Source organism: Podarcis pityusensis (genome assembly GCF_964106645.2).
Source record: "Podarcis pityusensis genome assembly, chromosome: 1".
Classification (NCBI taxonomy): Eukaryota; Metazoa; Chordata; class Lepidosauria; order Squamata; family Lacertidae; genus Podarcis; species Podarcis pityusensis.
The window spans coordinates 134,673,980-134,690,064 of record NC_138028.1 but is presented as its reverse complement, the minus strand read 5'-3'; the positions used below and the strand labels follow the sequence as shown (position 1 = coordinate 134,690,064).

Genomic DNA, 16,085 nt, shown 5'->3' with positions numbered 1-16,085 from the left:
CACTTACTTCGCAAATTTCGCACAACGTTTCTGAACAACAGAGAAGCTAAAAAAAGAAAGAAGCGTAAGCTACACAAGACTGAAATCAGCTCACACCCGCCAGACTCATTACCTGGTCTAAGTGCCGGTCTTTCATAAGTTCATATTCATTTTGCAGTGTGTGATGAAAGAGTGTCCAGATCAAATGTTCAAGTTCAGGGTGATCAGACAGAAGACGCGAACATAAGTTTTTCAATCGCATATAAGCCAGCCAATGCACTAGAGAGGAGAGAGGAGAATCATCTTCAAATCACTGCTTGTCACATAATATTTAGTGTTGCAGAAATTTAAAGCAAAGCACTGTGATTTTAAATGGAACAAAGTTCCAGCCAACAGCCTATTTGGTAACACTACGGCATTTCTCAAATGCATTGTTGCATTTGCACCTTTGAGCAGAGCGTGGTATGTACAGAAGTGAACTGCTCAGAAAAACTTTTGATGCATCTACTCTTGTTTTAAAGAAATTATGCGGCTTTGGGTTTAAGAATATTTACTGTGTTAAAATGCATGTGCATTAAAATGGTTGTTTCCCAGCTATTAACCAGCCAGTCGCATATTTGATATTTTCAGGTTTAAATCTAATTTCCAGTATTTGGCAATATGTTTTTGCTCCTGAAAATAATGTAAGAACTAACTATAAATCATTTAATTCTATTTCTCCTTTTAAATTACCCAGCAGGATCTCTTTCAGATACAGAGGGAAGGTGGTATTATATAATTTGCCAAATATCAGTCCAGTCCAGTGGTACCTCGGAACTTGAATATAATCCGTTCCAGAAGTGCCTTCGACTTCAGAGGCATGGCTTCCGATTGCCTGACAGCTAGGTTTCTGCACAGCGGAAGCCGTGTTGGACGTTCGTGTTCCGAGTAACGTTTGAAAACTGGAGCACTTACTCCTGGGTTTCTGTCATTCAGGAGCCAAAATGTTCGTGAATGGACATAATAATTAGCAAATATCAGAAGTATAAACCATACTGAATTTATGCAGATTTAGATGCCTTTGGTATACTGCATTAACTTTTTCCTTTAATAGGCATGGATTAAATTTGTTGGAATATGTTTAAATACTGATATCTTGAACATAGTCTTTATTCCATTTCTTTCTAAATGAAAAAGAAAGCTGCTCAATTTTTAATAAATGGTGAAATTTGCTAACAAGGTTCGGTGAAGAAGAACCTCTTATGCAAGTTCCAAATTCTGATTAACGTTTTTGATCAAGAGATCTTAAGCTGTGTCTGATTTGAAGGAAATGGAACGAAGACAGTCTCACGTCTGCCATACTAACCATTACATGGTTATCCAGGTATTAGGTCTTGGATATTTTCCATGAGATTTTGTCTACATTAAAAAAAAAAAAAGTCTCCCCAATAGTTTGTGAGTCTTTCCTTGTTGCTGTTTGTTATGCTACTAATGTTAATGGTGACAAGTGAAGACTAAGATATTGTATGAATCTGAATAATAAAGGTATTTTAACATACAATAACTTTGATTCTTGCTCAGTTTCTTTCTTTGATAACCTTTAAATCTATTCTAATGTATTAATATTCTGCTATAGGAGTTCTGTCCTGTTTGCACTAGCCACAAGATGATTCAAAATTAACTTTTGATAAAAGAATGCTAGAAAATAAATATTCATTGGGACTATTTTTAAACTGCAATAAAAGAGAGATAAGGGTCAGTGTTTTTCAGTTTCCAAATACATTGCTTGCATCATGAGTGCCCACTGCATAAACAACAACAAAATCTGCTTACTGATAGGAGTTACAGATCTACCACATCCTTTCACTCCTAGGAAGCTTTGAGGAACACAAGTTGCGGCAGCCAAAAGATCTGCAGAACACTGCATGCAGTTCTTTTCAAGCAACAGTATTTATTTCTCCATTATTATGAATTGCCAATCTTCCTCAAATGTTCAGGACTGAACCTCATTCCCTCCCCTCCCTGCTCCTGACTGCATTCCTTCCCTTTCTCTTGTTTATGTCTGTAATGGAATACAGAAGATCCAAGTGAGGCAGCCATTGCTGCTGCCCAGGTGTGAGCAGAACAGAATTCCACTCCTGCCGCTTTCTTGCTCTCCCCTTGCAGCCCTTTACAAGCTCATGGAAGGAAGACCTTCTGGAACAGCTTTTTGGGGTGCAAAGGTGGCAGTCATGGGAGGGAGAGAAAGGTGGAATCCTGTTGCAGTGGATTCTGCCCACTGCCTGAAAATAAAAATGTGTCACACACACACAACACCAACCTTTTTTGTAAAACAGTGAGAGAGAAGTAGATTTATAAGGTTTTTGAGGATGATTTGCCAATGCGTGCTGACCATCTGGAGGAGGATATACTGAAGCGGAAGACACCTTTTTCTTGGGAGATTTTGTTGGGGACAGGTACCTATGGAAACAACACAAAATCAACAAGAATGGAACACTGGATGCGAACCATGAATGGAACATTTCTCGCAGAATAAGCAAGTGAGCCTATTGGGGGCTAACTATATCCTCCCACTTGCTCCAGGCAGGAAACATGTGGCTAAACTTCATCACTTCCTCCATTGCTCCTCCCCAGGCTTACTGTCACGCCCAAACCTAGATGGAAGCTCCTCCAAGATCACAGATAACACGTGGAAATAATACATATACAGAATATAGCATGGAAAAACTAGTAAAAAAACAGGGCCTCCAATGTAACTCTGTTGAGGGTAGGAATGCCCCATCCTTCAGTGATTGCTGCATGAGGCTTGGAGCAGTTTGTATGCAGGGTCTGCTGGTTGTTATCACACTTATTCTGCTGGGAAGTTGCATTCACAGTAACTTGGGAGCCAACTCCTAGGGGCCAAGGTCCCTTCAGCCCCCCCATAAAATATTTGAGGGGGATAGGCTCCCCCAAAGTTGATGGGCATCACCATTCAAATGGTGTGCATGCACCATGTCTTGTGATCAGTTACGCAGGGCAGGGCTTCCCTGAGTCTCCCAAAATTTTATTCAAGTTGGCCCCCTTGCATGGTAAGTACCATTTGGTGAGTGCATGGTCAGTGTTCCATTTTCCTAGCAAAATGCGACTGTGCAATGTACCAGGGCCTGTAGGGACAAAGGGTGGGAATCAAAACACCACTCCCTGAGGTAGAAAAACAAAGACCACCACAACTGATGCATGTAGACCCACTCTGTATTGTCTCGTAAATGTGGGCACTGGAGCCCCAGAGAGCTGCCCTGGAAATGTCCTGAATAGTGGTATTGGTAATGAAGGCAGTTGCAGCTGCTGCTTTGTGGAATGTGCTGTGAGCCCCACAGGAGGCCTGAGATAAGGAACCTGGCATGCCATGGCTTCCTAAGCCTCTGCCTCAGAGCGAGGATGAAAATGTGAAATGACTGTGTGCCTGTGTGCGCACAGAGTTCTATAGACACCTAAGGTGCCCCATGCCTGCTCAGGGGAGAGAGCATGGAGACATCAGGAAGGGAGCACTGACTCCTGTTCTCTGTGGAAAACAGGAATCTATTGTTATTATCTTGAAGCAAACCCTTACGAGTCACAGTCGCTGTGGACTGTACATAGATCTTTACTGATGGATAACGCACTGAATGCAGACGCTCCTTGCGCCAATGCCATAGCAGTCAGAAAAGGTGTCTTGAAGGACAGAAGCAGAGCAGTTCCACACAGTGACTCAAATAAGTTTAGTGAAATACATGGACATAGCCGGAGAGGCAGCCCCCCTAAGTCAAGCAAATAAATAAAAATAACTAACTAACTGACAGATTGTGTCACAGATAACTCAGTTATGCTTCCTCCCCTCAAATAATGCCTGCCCCCCCCCCCAATCCTGGCTACACCCATGGTGAAAGTGTTGAGTATTGTGTGTAATTGCCATTTAGGGGATCTGTGTACTTAGGGGAGAAATAAGTGTAGCTTCTCCAATAAATCTTTGACATGTGGGTGGGCACTGAGGCTAGACAGACACCCTGGACTGATGCAACTGGAGGAGCTTCCTTCTCCTGCCTGAAGACAGAGGAAGCCCTGGAGACACTACTCAAGGGAGGCTCTCAGAGAACCAACTCCCTGGGCCAATGAGGCACTAACAGAACTCTCTCTCTCTCTCTCTCCATAAAATTGTATTAAAGCTCTTTCACAATACAATAAGGTACCCCAGATCTCACCTGTAACTGCAAGCACTTGGTAGTCATTTTTATTATTTCTATGCAATTTTACACACATTTTACTTACTGAGCAAAACTAAATTATATTAATTTAACCAACATATCTTTTGAATTCCCAAGTCATGTTACAACTTTTTAGCACCCCTCAATTTTGAACTTTGAAAGTTGAAAAATTCAACATGCCCTACCGCTGCAGTAATGCAATCTCAAGGTTGCCAATGTGTGGAACCCCTTGGTCAGACGGTCTCCATCTCCAAACAGTAGTGGCAGGTCGGCCAGCTCAGTTGGGAAAAGCTGCTCCCCGTGGGGACCCCATGGAGATGCTATCTCATATGTGATCACTGCCTACGTCTGTGAACTTAAATGGAGTAGATGACTTGCTTCCAGTCAGAGTAGGCAAGGAGTCAATGGACCAAGTGAGTATCTTTATATTCTCATAGGACTCTACCCATAATTTTACTTACAGGTCTGCAGCAGTGTGGTTATGCTGAAGAGGCTGAGTGAAGCAGTTGGGAGGCTCAGCTTGGTCAGGCTGCCCACCTCGCTCCTTAGACTGCTTTATGAGCTCAAATAATGGTGAATCCTAAAACAAAAGCCAGTGGCATAAGAATCTGATTAGTTACAGTGATACCTCGAGTTACAGACGCTTCAGGTTACAGACTCCGCTAACCCAGAAATAGTACCTCAGGTTAAGAACTTTGCTTCAGGATGAGAACAGAAATCGTACTCCGGCGGCGCGGCAGCAGCAAGAGGCCCCATTAGCTAAAGTGGTGCTTCAGGTTAAGAACCTCCGGAATGAATTAAGTTCTCAACTCAAGGTACCACTGTACTGGCGTTCTCTTACGTTTTTAAATAGCTGAAAATAACTAGAAAAGAAAAGGTCTACTACAACAGCAGACATGTATTTAGATTGTAATCTCAGGTGGAAGAAATCACTCCTTATCTGTTGGCCTCGCCCTTATATCACTTTCTGAAATCATTATTTGCATAAGCAAGCAGGTGCGCCTCAGCATCAACGGTTGAGTTTGAGTGACAATCATAGCTTTGTAATACACAGAGCAGCTGTCTATGCACGAGCTGCAAAACAAATCAGGAAAAAAGCTTTAGATAAATTAGCTGTATGTTGTTTGGGTGATGGGGGGGGGGTTGATCTGAAATCAACCTAGATTTAATCTTGTTTGTGTCTCAGGTACCTTCTCTCTTTCATCATGGATTTTGGCTTCTATTATGGCTGTATGTTCTGTATTATTGCTATAGGTTTGTCATGGCCTTTGGCTAGAATACGCTTCTGAACTTAGAACCTGATAGAACTTGGCGATTTCACTAAACTCTAACTGGTCTGGCTGCCCATCAGAAATATAGAATTACCGGAAGCATTCCAGTTTTCTCAAGCTGCTCCCTTCCAACCTTTCAGTTAAGAACCAAGACAGGTAAATACTAAAAACTATTTTCAAACAATTCTTTATTTCTTTGTAATGGTGGACTGACGGTTCAATGTAGGTAACCAGTATGTGACAAATGCAGAAGAATGCTGTGTCTGAAAAGAACCGGGCTCAATATTTTAGCTATTTTAAAATGCACCATTAACTTCCTGTTAAACGAGGAACTGTTCAAGTTCCTTGTGTTTGAAGCAGGAACTTCTGAAAGGAAATCACGAGCCAGGCTCACTTCGTGGTGGCGAGACCCTGCCTCGTGACTCGGAATGGGCAACGCAGCTTCTTTCTGTAGCAGTCAGAGAGGTTCAACAGTGAAAGTGCTGCCTCTCCATGCAGCCTCTAATGTTACCTGGAAGGAACTTCCATTGAAATATGATTTACTTCCGACTAATAAAGCTGAAGTATTTAGTTAAGTTAGTAAATAATTCCACCAAGGGTTGCAGACAGAAACCCTCTCAGCTACCTAGAGACAAAAGGGACTGAACCAGAGACCTTTCACATACCTTTTGTAGTTTGTAGAAAAGCCTTTTAGAAGAATAATGCAGAGTCCACTATCACGCCCATAAAACAGGACTTTGGACACCCATTCTATGCACTTCTAACTACAGAAAATATTACTTGATTGGGGATTTTGTGTAAACTTCATTATCTTAAATTCCTTTTCAAAGCTTTTAAGCGACACTTTACGGTGACAAATTACACATTATTTTAAACATGCTTTATTTTAAAGAAATTGTTTAAGTTATGGAATATTTTTGCTAAACCTTCTGTTACAGGACAACATTTGACTGCAAAGTAGTCCAATTCAGAGTTCCACTTGAGTCAACCTGTAAGCCTCAGCTCAGTCAGGTAAATATAGCCAGAGTTAATAGATAAGGAAACTACAGATTAGTAAGTGGCTCGCTCCAGGACACACAAAGGAGGAGGAAAACCCACATCTTACTTGTATGCCCCTCTTCTTCACTCTTCTAACCCATGAAGTCCTTTAAAAAGACAAAAAGAATCCTAACAATGCACTTTAACCACTACCTAAGCTTGCAAGTAAGATTGCCAAATTGTTCACAATTTTAAAAGAAATGTTCAGTTCCTAAGGCCCAAGGTAGCTTGGCCACAAAAAACAAGAGTGAATATTATTTTGTCCTCTAAATCAAACAATTCCTACTGAAATAAAAGCCTCGGGATGTCAGCTGAGAACATCAGGAATAGTCTTCCCAATTAGGTTCAGGAAGAAAATACAAAAAGGAATAAATGATCATTCTATTTTGCATACTTTACATTTTTCTGATGCTGAAATGCAAGCCCTTGTCTGTCTCTCACACAGCACAAGTGGACAGCGCAATCAGTCTATGAATGTCTACCCATAAAAGAAACGTCAAGGGGGGGCTCACTCAAAGGTCAGCGGGCATATAGCCTTAAGATTGCAATCATATGCACATTTACGTGGCAATAAATCCCACAGAACTCTGTGGCATTTCCTTCTGAGTAGGCACAAAAGATTACACCATTAAGGCAGTTCACAGAAGGAAAGATGAACTGTCTTTCCGTGAACTTAGCTTAAGGCACTTACTTCAGAAATTTATCTTAAGATACAAGTCAAACTCCTCACAAAAAAAAATCCCCCAAAGTTTTTGTTTTTGTTTTAAAAGGTACATCACCAAGTCCTGTGTTCTGAGGACATTCTTACTCTCTTCACACCAACAAGGAGTTATGGAAGTAGGATTAGGACGACCAAGAACACAATTTAAACCATTTTTTGCACCCCTCTTCAGCTGAAAAAATGCTTTCAAAATAGTTTGCTACTACTATTAGTAGTCCAGGGTTCCAACTTGTCACTTGAGTCTTCTGTGGCTGGGAGTGCTTAGGCCCAGCTCAGGCTGGTTTGCCAGCTCTAGCCACTCCTGGACCGAGACAGCTTGACCTCTGGTGCTCATGCTCTAGGGGTCTCCCATGGAGCCTGCAATGTGCTCGGGGGGGGGGGGGGCTGCCATTGAAGACACAGCTAGCGCACAATGTGGCTGCCAGGCTGCTAAATGGGGCAGCCCAATGGAGCCACCAGCCACCAGACTAGTCCAATTCAAGGTGCCAGTCCTAGCATAAAAAGCCAAATGGTTTGGGACCAAGTACTTAAAGGACTCCCCCAAAACCAACCATCTTGGGCCCCATGGTTGGCAAGGGAGGCCCTCTTGGTGGTGCCACCCCTGGTTGTTGTCCAGCTGGACTGCCCTGTGGCACGACCTTCTCTGTAGTGGTTCCCTGTTTGCGTAATGACCTCCCTGGTGAGGTATGTCTATCAGAGATTTTTAGAAGAAATTTAAAAACATTTTTTATCACCTTGCCATTAGATGGTTGACAGCCTTGAAATTAGCAACTGTGAAGGTTTGGGGTTGCTTTTAGGTGTTTCTAAATAGGCTGTTGTAGAGCTCTATTTTGTGGTTTGCCACCCTGGGCTCGTTTGGGAGGAAGATTGGGGCATAAATATACTAAATAAATAATGAAAAGTCAGTTCCTGCCATAAATTATGACACAAAAGAAACAGGCATTGGTAAGGAGGGGGAAGAAAGCGAACTCAGGCACTACTTCTAAGTTACAGAATTATTGTATAATAAAATGGAATGGAAAAAATTCAAAGAGCGGAAGAGCCAAAAGTTGCTGGCCTCTTAGGTTAGCCGATGGAGAAGCTCTGCAGTCCCACTTCTTTGCTGAAGTCTGTAGAACAGTTGCTGCTAAAGTACATTGGAGGGATAATACTGATGAAGTTGTTCTCTTATTAAACATTCCATTCAAATATCATCACCAATTTTCACTAATGCATTCTGTTTTTAGAGTCACCCAACATAAATTTCACTGAAAGATTAACACAGCATATTAAAATCACAATACACATATAGCCCACCTTTCACACATGCCCTTTATAGAGTTGACATATCCCAGAAACAGGAATCATTTCCCAAGAAATCATACTTGAAATTAGGGTGCAAAGCAGGAGAGATATTTGTCTATTATGAGCATTTCTATACTCGTCAAACCATTCATTACTTTAGGAGACGCATACATACATAGTGGTGAGAAAGGTATTTATGGGATGGGTGAGTTCACAGTGGGAAAATGCTTTCTAAAGGTCCATTGCATATTGTAGTAACATACATTTATGTAGCTTTGTAACTGTGTTCTATCAAGCACTAACAACTTGTCTTTAGGACCAAAACCTCAGAGTGATCTCTTCTCAAAAGTGGATGCTTTCTAAACTACCTTCTAATGCTTGCTTTGCACTTTGGATTGTGGAGGGTTAACTATGCTGGTCTGATTCATTTTATGAATGCACTCTCTGGCAACAAGGGCCTGAAAACCTGTGGAACAGCTGGACACCTCAGAGGAATACAGCGCTTTCTGTTTCATTTCTCTACTATTGGGCCCCCTCTGAAAGGAAACGCTGTGATTCACTTTACTGTCAAGAGGTAAAAAAAGATATGGCATTTCAGTGTAATCTAAAAATAGAGAGAGAAAATGACTATTTTGATTTTTGAGTTACTATAACAGAGAACGGAAAAAGAAAACATTAAAGATGACTTCTAAGCAACTTTGCAAGTTCTTACATTTCTTGCACTGTCCCCCAAAAACTACACTGAGCATTTAAAATGTAAATTCACTTATATTTAAACCTAATAACAGATCAATCAACAGAATGATTAATTAAAATGGTAGACAGCCATAGAAATAAAAATGAAATGTAACTAAAAACTGCTTACTTAATTATACTTCCTAAGGCACACCTAACTTTTAAAAATATTAATAAGGTTTTGATCTGCCACTCTGAGCCAGGTAATCATTGTTTGCATGGCTCTCAGTTCAAATACATTTCTGGCATGGAAGGTTAAAAAAAATACTTTTGCTTAAGAATTTGCAGTTGAACCCTTCCTTTCTGAAGCCCAGCCTCCTCTTCCTGCCATGTCATTTAGCAAGCTGAGTAAGCATGGGTGGGGCTTGGGCTTGCGTGCTCTTTAGTTTGCCTTCTCTGAACAAGCAAAGACACCATTTAATTGGCAGCTGCGGGGAGAGCTTAAGATCAGCAAGAAAATACTTGCTTAGGAATTTTATTCTCTGGCTTGCTTTCTACCCTGTGGGGTCAGAACTTACTCAACGGCACGAAGAAAAGAAAAATGCTAGCATAGTGCTAACACAAGGAAGTCTGTTCCCACGTAACTTGGAACGTAACTTTGAAACAGATTTATCTGAAGTTTCTACAGCACCACAGGAAGGATCAACTCTACAGAAATATGTGAAGAAGTTAAGCTTAATTACAGCTTCATTGTGCATGAGGAGATGCTCCCTGTCATCCAGAACTACTACGGCATTTGGAAGAAAATAATTATTTGCCAGTGACCAGCAGAATGGTATCTTCTCTGTTGAATACTGAAATTCAGCTGTGAAGTTTCAAAGTCAAGCTGGACCCATACGAAATCACTCACTCAAGGACTGGTTTTACGCACCATCTGAGGATTTCACGGAGACTACAACAAAATACAAGGTACGGCTTGACTGAAGCAGCAGCTAGTTTTAGCAGTTCATTGCATGACAATGCTAAGCTCCAACTGTTCTGCTGAAGACTCCTTCAAGTATACTTTGTACGGATGCATGTTTAGTATGGTATTTGTTCTTGGTTTAATATCCAATTGCGTTGCTATCTACATTTTCACCTGCATATTGAAAGTACGAAATGAAACAACCACTTATATGCTTAACTTAGCAATATCAGACCTACTTTTCGTTTTCACCTTACCCTTCAGGATTTATTACTTTGCATCCAAAGACTGGCCATTTGGAGACATACTTTGCAGGATTTCGGTCACACTCTTCTATATAAACATGTACGGAAGCATTTTCTTTTTGACTAGCATAAGTATTGACCGTTTTTTAGCTATCGTACACCCCTTTCGATCTAAGGCTATTCGAACAAGAAGAAATGCCAAGATCATCTGCGCTGCGGTCTGGATAATTGTGATAGGAGGAAGCATCCCAGCAAGCTTTTTCCAATCCACCAATGTTCATGTCAGCATGGAAGGACTCCCCCAAATGACATGTTTTGAAAACTTTTCTGAAAAAATTTGGAAAACCTATCTTTCAAGGATTATAATTTTCATTGAAATTGTAGGGTTTTTAATTCCACTGATATTGAATGTTACTTGCTCCACAATGGTTTTAAGAACTTTAAATAAGCCAGTTACACTAAGTCGGAATAAATTAAGCAAAAAAAAAGTCCTTAAAATGATTTTTGTTCATTTGATGATTTTCTGTTTCTGTTTTGTGCCATATAACATTACCCTAATACTCTATTCCCTGATCAGAACACAAACGTGGATTAACTGTTCAGTAGTTGCTGCTGTCAGGACTATGTATCCGATCACGCTATGTATTGCAGTTTCAAACTGTTGCTTTGACCCCATAGTTTATTATTTTACTTCAGAGACTATTCAAAATTCAATAAAAATGAAGAGCTGGTCGACTAGAAGATACGATAATAGATTCCCTGAAACTAAGGGTTCTGACAAATTCATTCAACATGGCCTCCAGACCATAAAAACAAGAATATTTGACAGTGAATCTGCAATATAAATGGACACGAGAGAATGGGAGAGACAGAATGAACCTTTAAAAAAATCTGTAGGTATTTTGTTTCTTTGTATAAGGAGTTGCTTGTATGTTTGTACATAGAACAATTAAGATTATATTGATTAAAGCAATTATTTAAAACTAGCCTCTCACAATTTATAAATTATGTTCTAATGAGAAAAAGCTTCAAATATTATCCCTATTGTAATAACGAACATGAAAAGGGATTCTCACACACCTTGCATTATTTTTTCTATTTTGTACATCAGAAAAGGTCACCGTACCATAACACTGGCTGCACTGCAAGTTTAAAACCTAACTTGGCAAGATTATCAATCCCATTTATTGTCAATGTTCTTGTAGCAAATTTGTGTACACCAGAGGCTCAAAGAATCTTGTGAAGATTAATACCTACAATAATCCTACCTATTGTAAGACCCCCAGACACAAAAGGACTGATCCTTGTGACGGGGAATGGCCTGATCACAAGCGACCTAATGCTAAATTAATTATCCAGGTTAGTCTTCACTACTTTGCAAACAACATTTAATTACACTTTGAGTGTACAGATTCATGTTGCTTGAAATGTATGCTTCTGCTAGTCAAGGAACTTGCTGCTTTGGTTCAGAATTTATTTTTACATGCTGAACAGAGGACAAATGGAGCTTGAGTCTCAGCAAGCTGGAGCAAACTGTTAGGTTCATATAAATCAGCAAGCTAGTAAACAAAGAAAGCAGCTTCGTGTAATTCATGGCATAAAGTTGGTTTGTTAGCAGGTAATCGTTTATTTTAAAACACAATTTCTGGTTCACAAGCAAGCAGTTCACTGAAACTGAAAGTAAATTTGCCATAAATCCTCCCTTGCATTATGTAGGCAGAGGAGGGGAAATGTTGATAATTTAGCCCTGTGATAGTCATTCTACGAATTCATCCGTGTAATGCAAATAGTTTGCTGTTTACACTGTGTACTTCCATTGAGAAAGCTCTGTTAATTGGCCTCAACAGAAAACAGTGCACTGGGTACAATATCTGTTTGTAAACGTTTTTAGAGTGAAGCTGAGAAATCTAAGTATTTCAGAATGTATGCTACAAACACAAAGCCTGCTATTACAATGATTAGAGTTAGCTCAGTGAAGTCTGGTTTTGCCAGCCACCATCTGGTACTTCACACAGGCGAGGCCAGAATAGCAAAGGCAGCCAGAAGTTACACCTTCTTCCCCTCCAGCCTTTACCCTCAGATGGGACAACTGGGGAAGAGAGAGAGAGAGAGTCTGCAAATGCCTTCTGGAGGTGTGCGGAGTACACTAAATCAGTGGCTATTAGCACATGCTTCCTTTTAGACTTTCCCTTGTTGGAGAAAAGCAAATACATTTCTTTCTCTTGAGTTAGTAGCTAATGCATGTGTTGTTTTAAACCACATGAGGACATGGTTTGTTTGTAACTTAACTCCATCCCTAAATGCTGAGCCATTTTGTTGTTCTCTTCAAACAAAATGACTGCTATTCCTCTCCACTGTAAAAAGTTCCTGAGTGAAAAAAGACTCTGAACTCCAGAAATTTTAAGTGATTATTCCAATCTAATTCACTCAAGCTGCAAGGTTTGCTAACATCTCTCAGGAAAGAATGGATGTGGGAAATGATCAAATGATGCTTCCCATAGGAGCCCTGTGCCCAACAGAACAGTATTTGTTCTCCTGCCTGGCTTTTCCCTCCTGCGCAAAACGTTGTTGACATTTGATTATAATGTACGTACGTTACTAGTGGCCTCCACATTCTGAACCATGTACCACTAACACACACACATTTCAATACTGACTTTTATTTCAGGGCCTCAGTTTTATTTTCCATTTGCAAGCTATGTTATGATCCAGAATATTTATCAAAAGATACCAAGACTGAAGTTATCAGAATTTTGTTGCAACATACTCATCTACCAAACCACCATGATTTTTTAACCATGGCTAATTTAATAGCTTCCTATGAACTTCCCAAAACATGTCCATTTGCAAGAAGCTTCATTCTTAATGGCATGCCCTTTTGTTTAAGGGCGAGACAGAGTGCCTCACCAGCACAGCCAGTTACACAACCCCAAGTTTAAAAAAGGAAGAAAGAAACTAATACTTTTTCATATCCCAAGGCTCTCAAGCCAAGGACAGTTGGGGGTGGGGGGTGGTGGTATGCAATCCAAGAGGGCAGTGAAAAACAATGTAAGGCCAAATTCATTCCCAGCCGTGAGGCTCCCAGGGAAGCCTTGTGCAAAGAACTTGTTTTTAGCTTAACAACCTCACAGGTTTGTTGTAGAAAAAATAATAGAAAAGACTGAAGAAGCAGTCAGTAAAGGAGAAAGCAAGTGAAAGCTAGATGTAAGGTATCACAGCTGTGTCACATCTGCCATGTCAAGAAGGAAGGCTACAACCAAGGTTAGCTGTAATGTCTACAAAGGAAGAGAGAAAGAGTGTGTTTTTCATGCCTGAAACTATACAGTGTAAGATGGAAAAGCCTGACATCTACTGGGCAGAATAATTTTGCAGTCAAGAGAAGCCAACTTAAACAATACAATATAGGTAATATTCTACAGAACAGGTTTTGTTTTTATTTTGGGGGGATGAAGGTGATCCTGTAAGCAACTTTTGATAACTCAATGTACTACAACATTGGATAAATGTGGACTGATACATAACAGAAACACAGAATTGTAGGGTTGGAAATATCACTGGAGACAGAGGAGAACACTGACTTGTAACTTTCTCCAAAAAACGGATCAAAAACAATTCCATTTGTCCTTACTTAAGATTTAGGAGGTTGGTATAAAATTCTAATCCGTTTTATAAGTTCTTGAGGAAATCCAAACTTTTCCAAAGTAACAAACACAAACTGCCAATATACTTTGTCAAATGCTTTTATAGCACCCAAAGAAGTAAGTGCAGCCAGACCCATTCAAAGACTATATATAGCCACTAAATTGGTTTCCCATCTTAGATGGTCAGCTCTCTGCTGAATGAAACACACTGTTGAAATCACTAATCAAGATATTAGCCAGAACTGCTGCCGGCATTTTAACACCAACATTAATTAAAGAGATTGGTCTATATTTTCACCATTAGTATGCACTCTGCCAGGTTTCAGAGAAATATGTGCTTCATACATTGACACTGAAGTTGACAGGGTACCTGCCTCAAAGGCATTTTCATAAACAGAAAGAAGCTTAGCGGGCAAGAAATCTAGATATACATCGTACCACCCACAGGAAAACCATCTGGCCCCAGTGCTTTACAGGAATTAATTTTAAGAATAACAGTCCTAATTTCTTCCATCTGTAATGATTTTGATAGAATTTCCTTTTGCTCCCCACCCTACTGCGAAATAACCAACTGTGAAGAAGCCCATCTCAACAACAAAAATTCATATATCCTGAAGAGAAGGCCCATCTGGAAGCAGCACGGAGAGGGGAAAGGAGTCCTGCCACTTTTGCAGCTCTAGGGAAGGTGCGACTGATGGCCAGGCTTGGGCGATATATCAATCTATTGCCCAGGACCAGGAGGAGGAGCAGACCGTGGTGTTGGCTTCACTCAGCGGTATACTGATGGTGAAACTGCTGCTGTTCCTGGGTCCTTCTGCTAGAGTTCCTTCCTCCAGTGGCGCTGCTAGCAGAGGGACTCGGGAGCGGTAGCAGTTTCACCAGCGATATAACGGGGAGTGAAACCGCCATCGCACTCTGCCCTCCTATGATGCAGAGGGATCTTTAACCCGCTTGACTGCAGAGTGTGCAGCTGCCCTTACCTCAGCCGGATGATCTGATCAACAAGGCAACTCGTGGGCTAATAATGTATTGGCAATATTGATGAAACGATCAATTGTTTCTTAATTCATAAACAAAAACCATATAATATGTGCAAGAACTCACAAACTAATAGGTAAAGGTAAAGGGACCCCTGACCATTAGGTCCAGTCATGACCGACTCTGGGGTTGCGGCACTCATCTCGCTTTATTGGCTGAGGGAGCTGGCGTACAGCTTCCGGGTCATGTGGCCAGCATGACTAAGCCGCTTCTGGCAAAACCAGAGCAGCGCACGGAAACGCCATTTACCTTCCCGCTGGAGTGGTACCTATTTATCTACTTGCACTTTGACGTGCTTTCGAACTGCTAGGTTGGCAGGAGCTGGGACTGAGCAACGGGAGCTCACCCTGTTGCGGGGATTCAAACCACCGACTTCTGATCAGCAAGTCCTAGGCTCTGTGGTTTAACAAACTAATAGAAGTCAAATAAATATTCCATCAACAGGAATGCTTAGAATGGTGTGTGAGCACAAAGTAACACTGAAGTTGAGGCAGAAAGCCTTTCCACAGTTCATATCTATATCAAAGTTTTGTGGAGAATGAACTGGAGCCGGGTGGTGCTGTAAGCAGAGCAGCAACAAACAGCAACAAACAGCCAAGCACTTAAATGAGCTCCCATGACCCAGCGGCAGGGTGGGGGCTCCGTGAAACTGTTCAGCTTAGGGGAGCGGGGGGAGCACCAGGGCTGACTCAGCTGGGGAGGGGGAGCCTTCTCGATTCCCAGCTGAGCTGTGCAAACAAGCTGCAATTTTCCAGCCTGTGAGCGCCTGGGTGAAATCGCCACAGTTCCCAAGGCGAGAGCTGGGGCAGTTTCTCCAGGTGCCTCATGGGAAGAGGCCAATGCAGCTTGTTTTTTCAACATCATGGAATATTGCCAAACTGCAATGTTTGGCTGGCGATATACCGTAATGTTGAAAAGCTGGTATTGCGCAGCCCAACTGATGGCCAGGAGTGGCTGCCCAGAGCAGTCTCCTCTTCCCCCTCACCCCACCCCCCAGAGAAGAGGTCACTTAGCAGAAGCAACCAGG

At 41.3% G+C, this 16,085-nt stretch overlaps 2 protein-coding genes across 4 annotated transcripts in view; one reads left to right on the top strand and one right to left on the bottom strand.

The window, feature by feature from the left end:
• Window positions 1-16,085, bottom strand: part of RB1 (RB transcriptional corepressor 1) — a 52,265-nt gene that overhangs the window by 11,851 nt on the left and 24,329 nt on the right. For all 3 annotated transcript variants that reach the window (XM_081016456.1, XM_081016457.1, XM_081016458.1), the window contains 3 exons: window positions 4,643-4,761; window positions 2,279-2,418; window positions 113-258 (listed from right to left, as the gene is read on the bottom strand). In XM_081016456.1, coding sequence (XP_080872582.1) covers window positions 113-258; window positions 2,279-2,418; window positions 4,643-4,761 — 405 coding nt within the window. The remainder of the gene's footprint in view (window positions 1-112; window positions 259-2,278; window positions 2,419-4,642; window positions 4,762-16,085) is intronic.
• Window positions 9,423-11,365, top strand: LPAR6 (lysophosphatidic acid receptor 6). The gene has a single exon (XM_081018946.1). It carries the CDS (start codon window positions 10,184-10,186, stop codon window positions 11,222-11,224), a length of 1,041 nt encoding a protein of 346 aa, XP_080875072.1. The 5' UTR covers window positions 9,423-10,183; the 3' UTR covers window positions 11,225-11,365.

Bases quoted from the DNA above. Each gene is read 5' to 3' on its own strand.
- LPAR6 (XM_081018946.1), top strand. From the start codon at position 10,184: ATGACAATGCTAAGCTCCAACTGTTCTGCTGAAGACTCCTTCAAGTAT.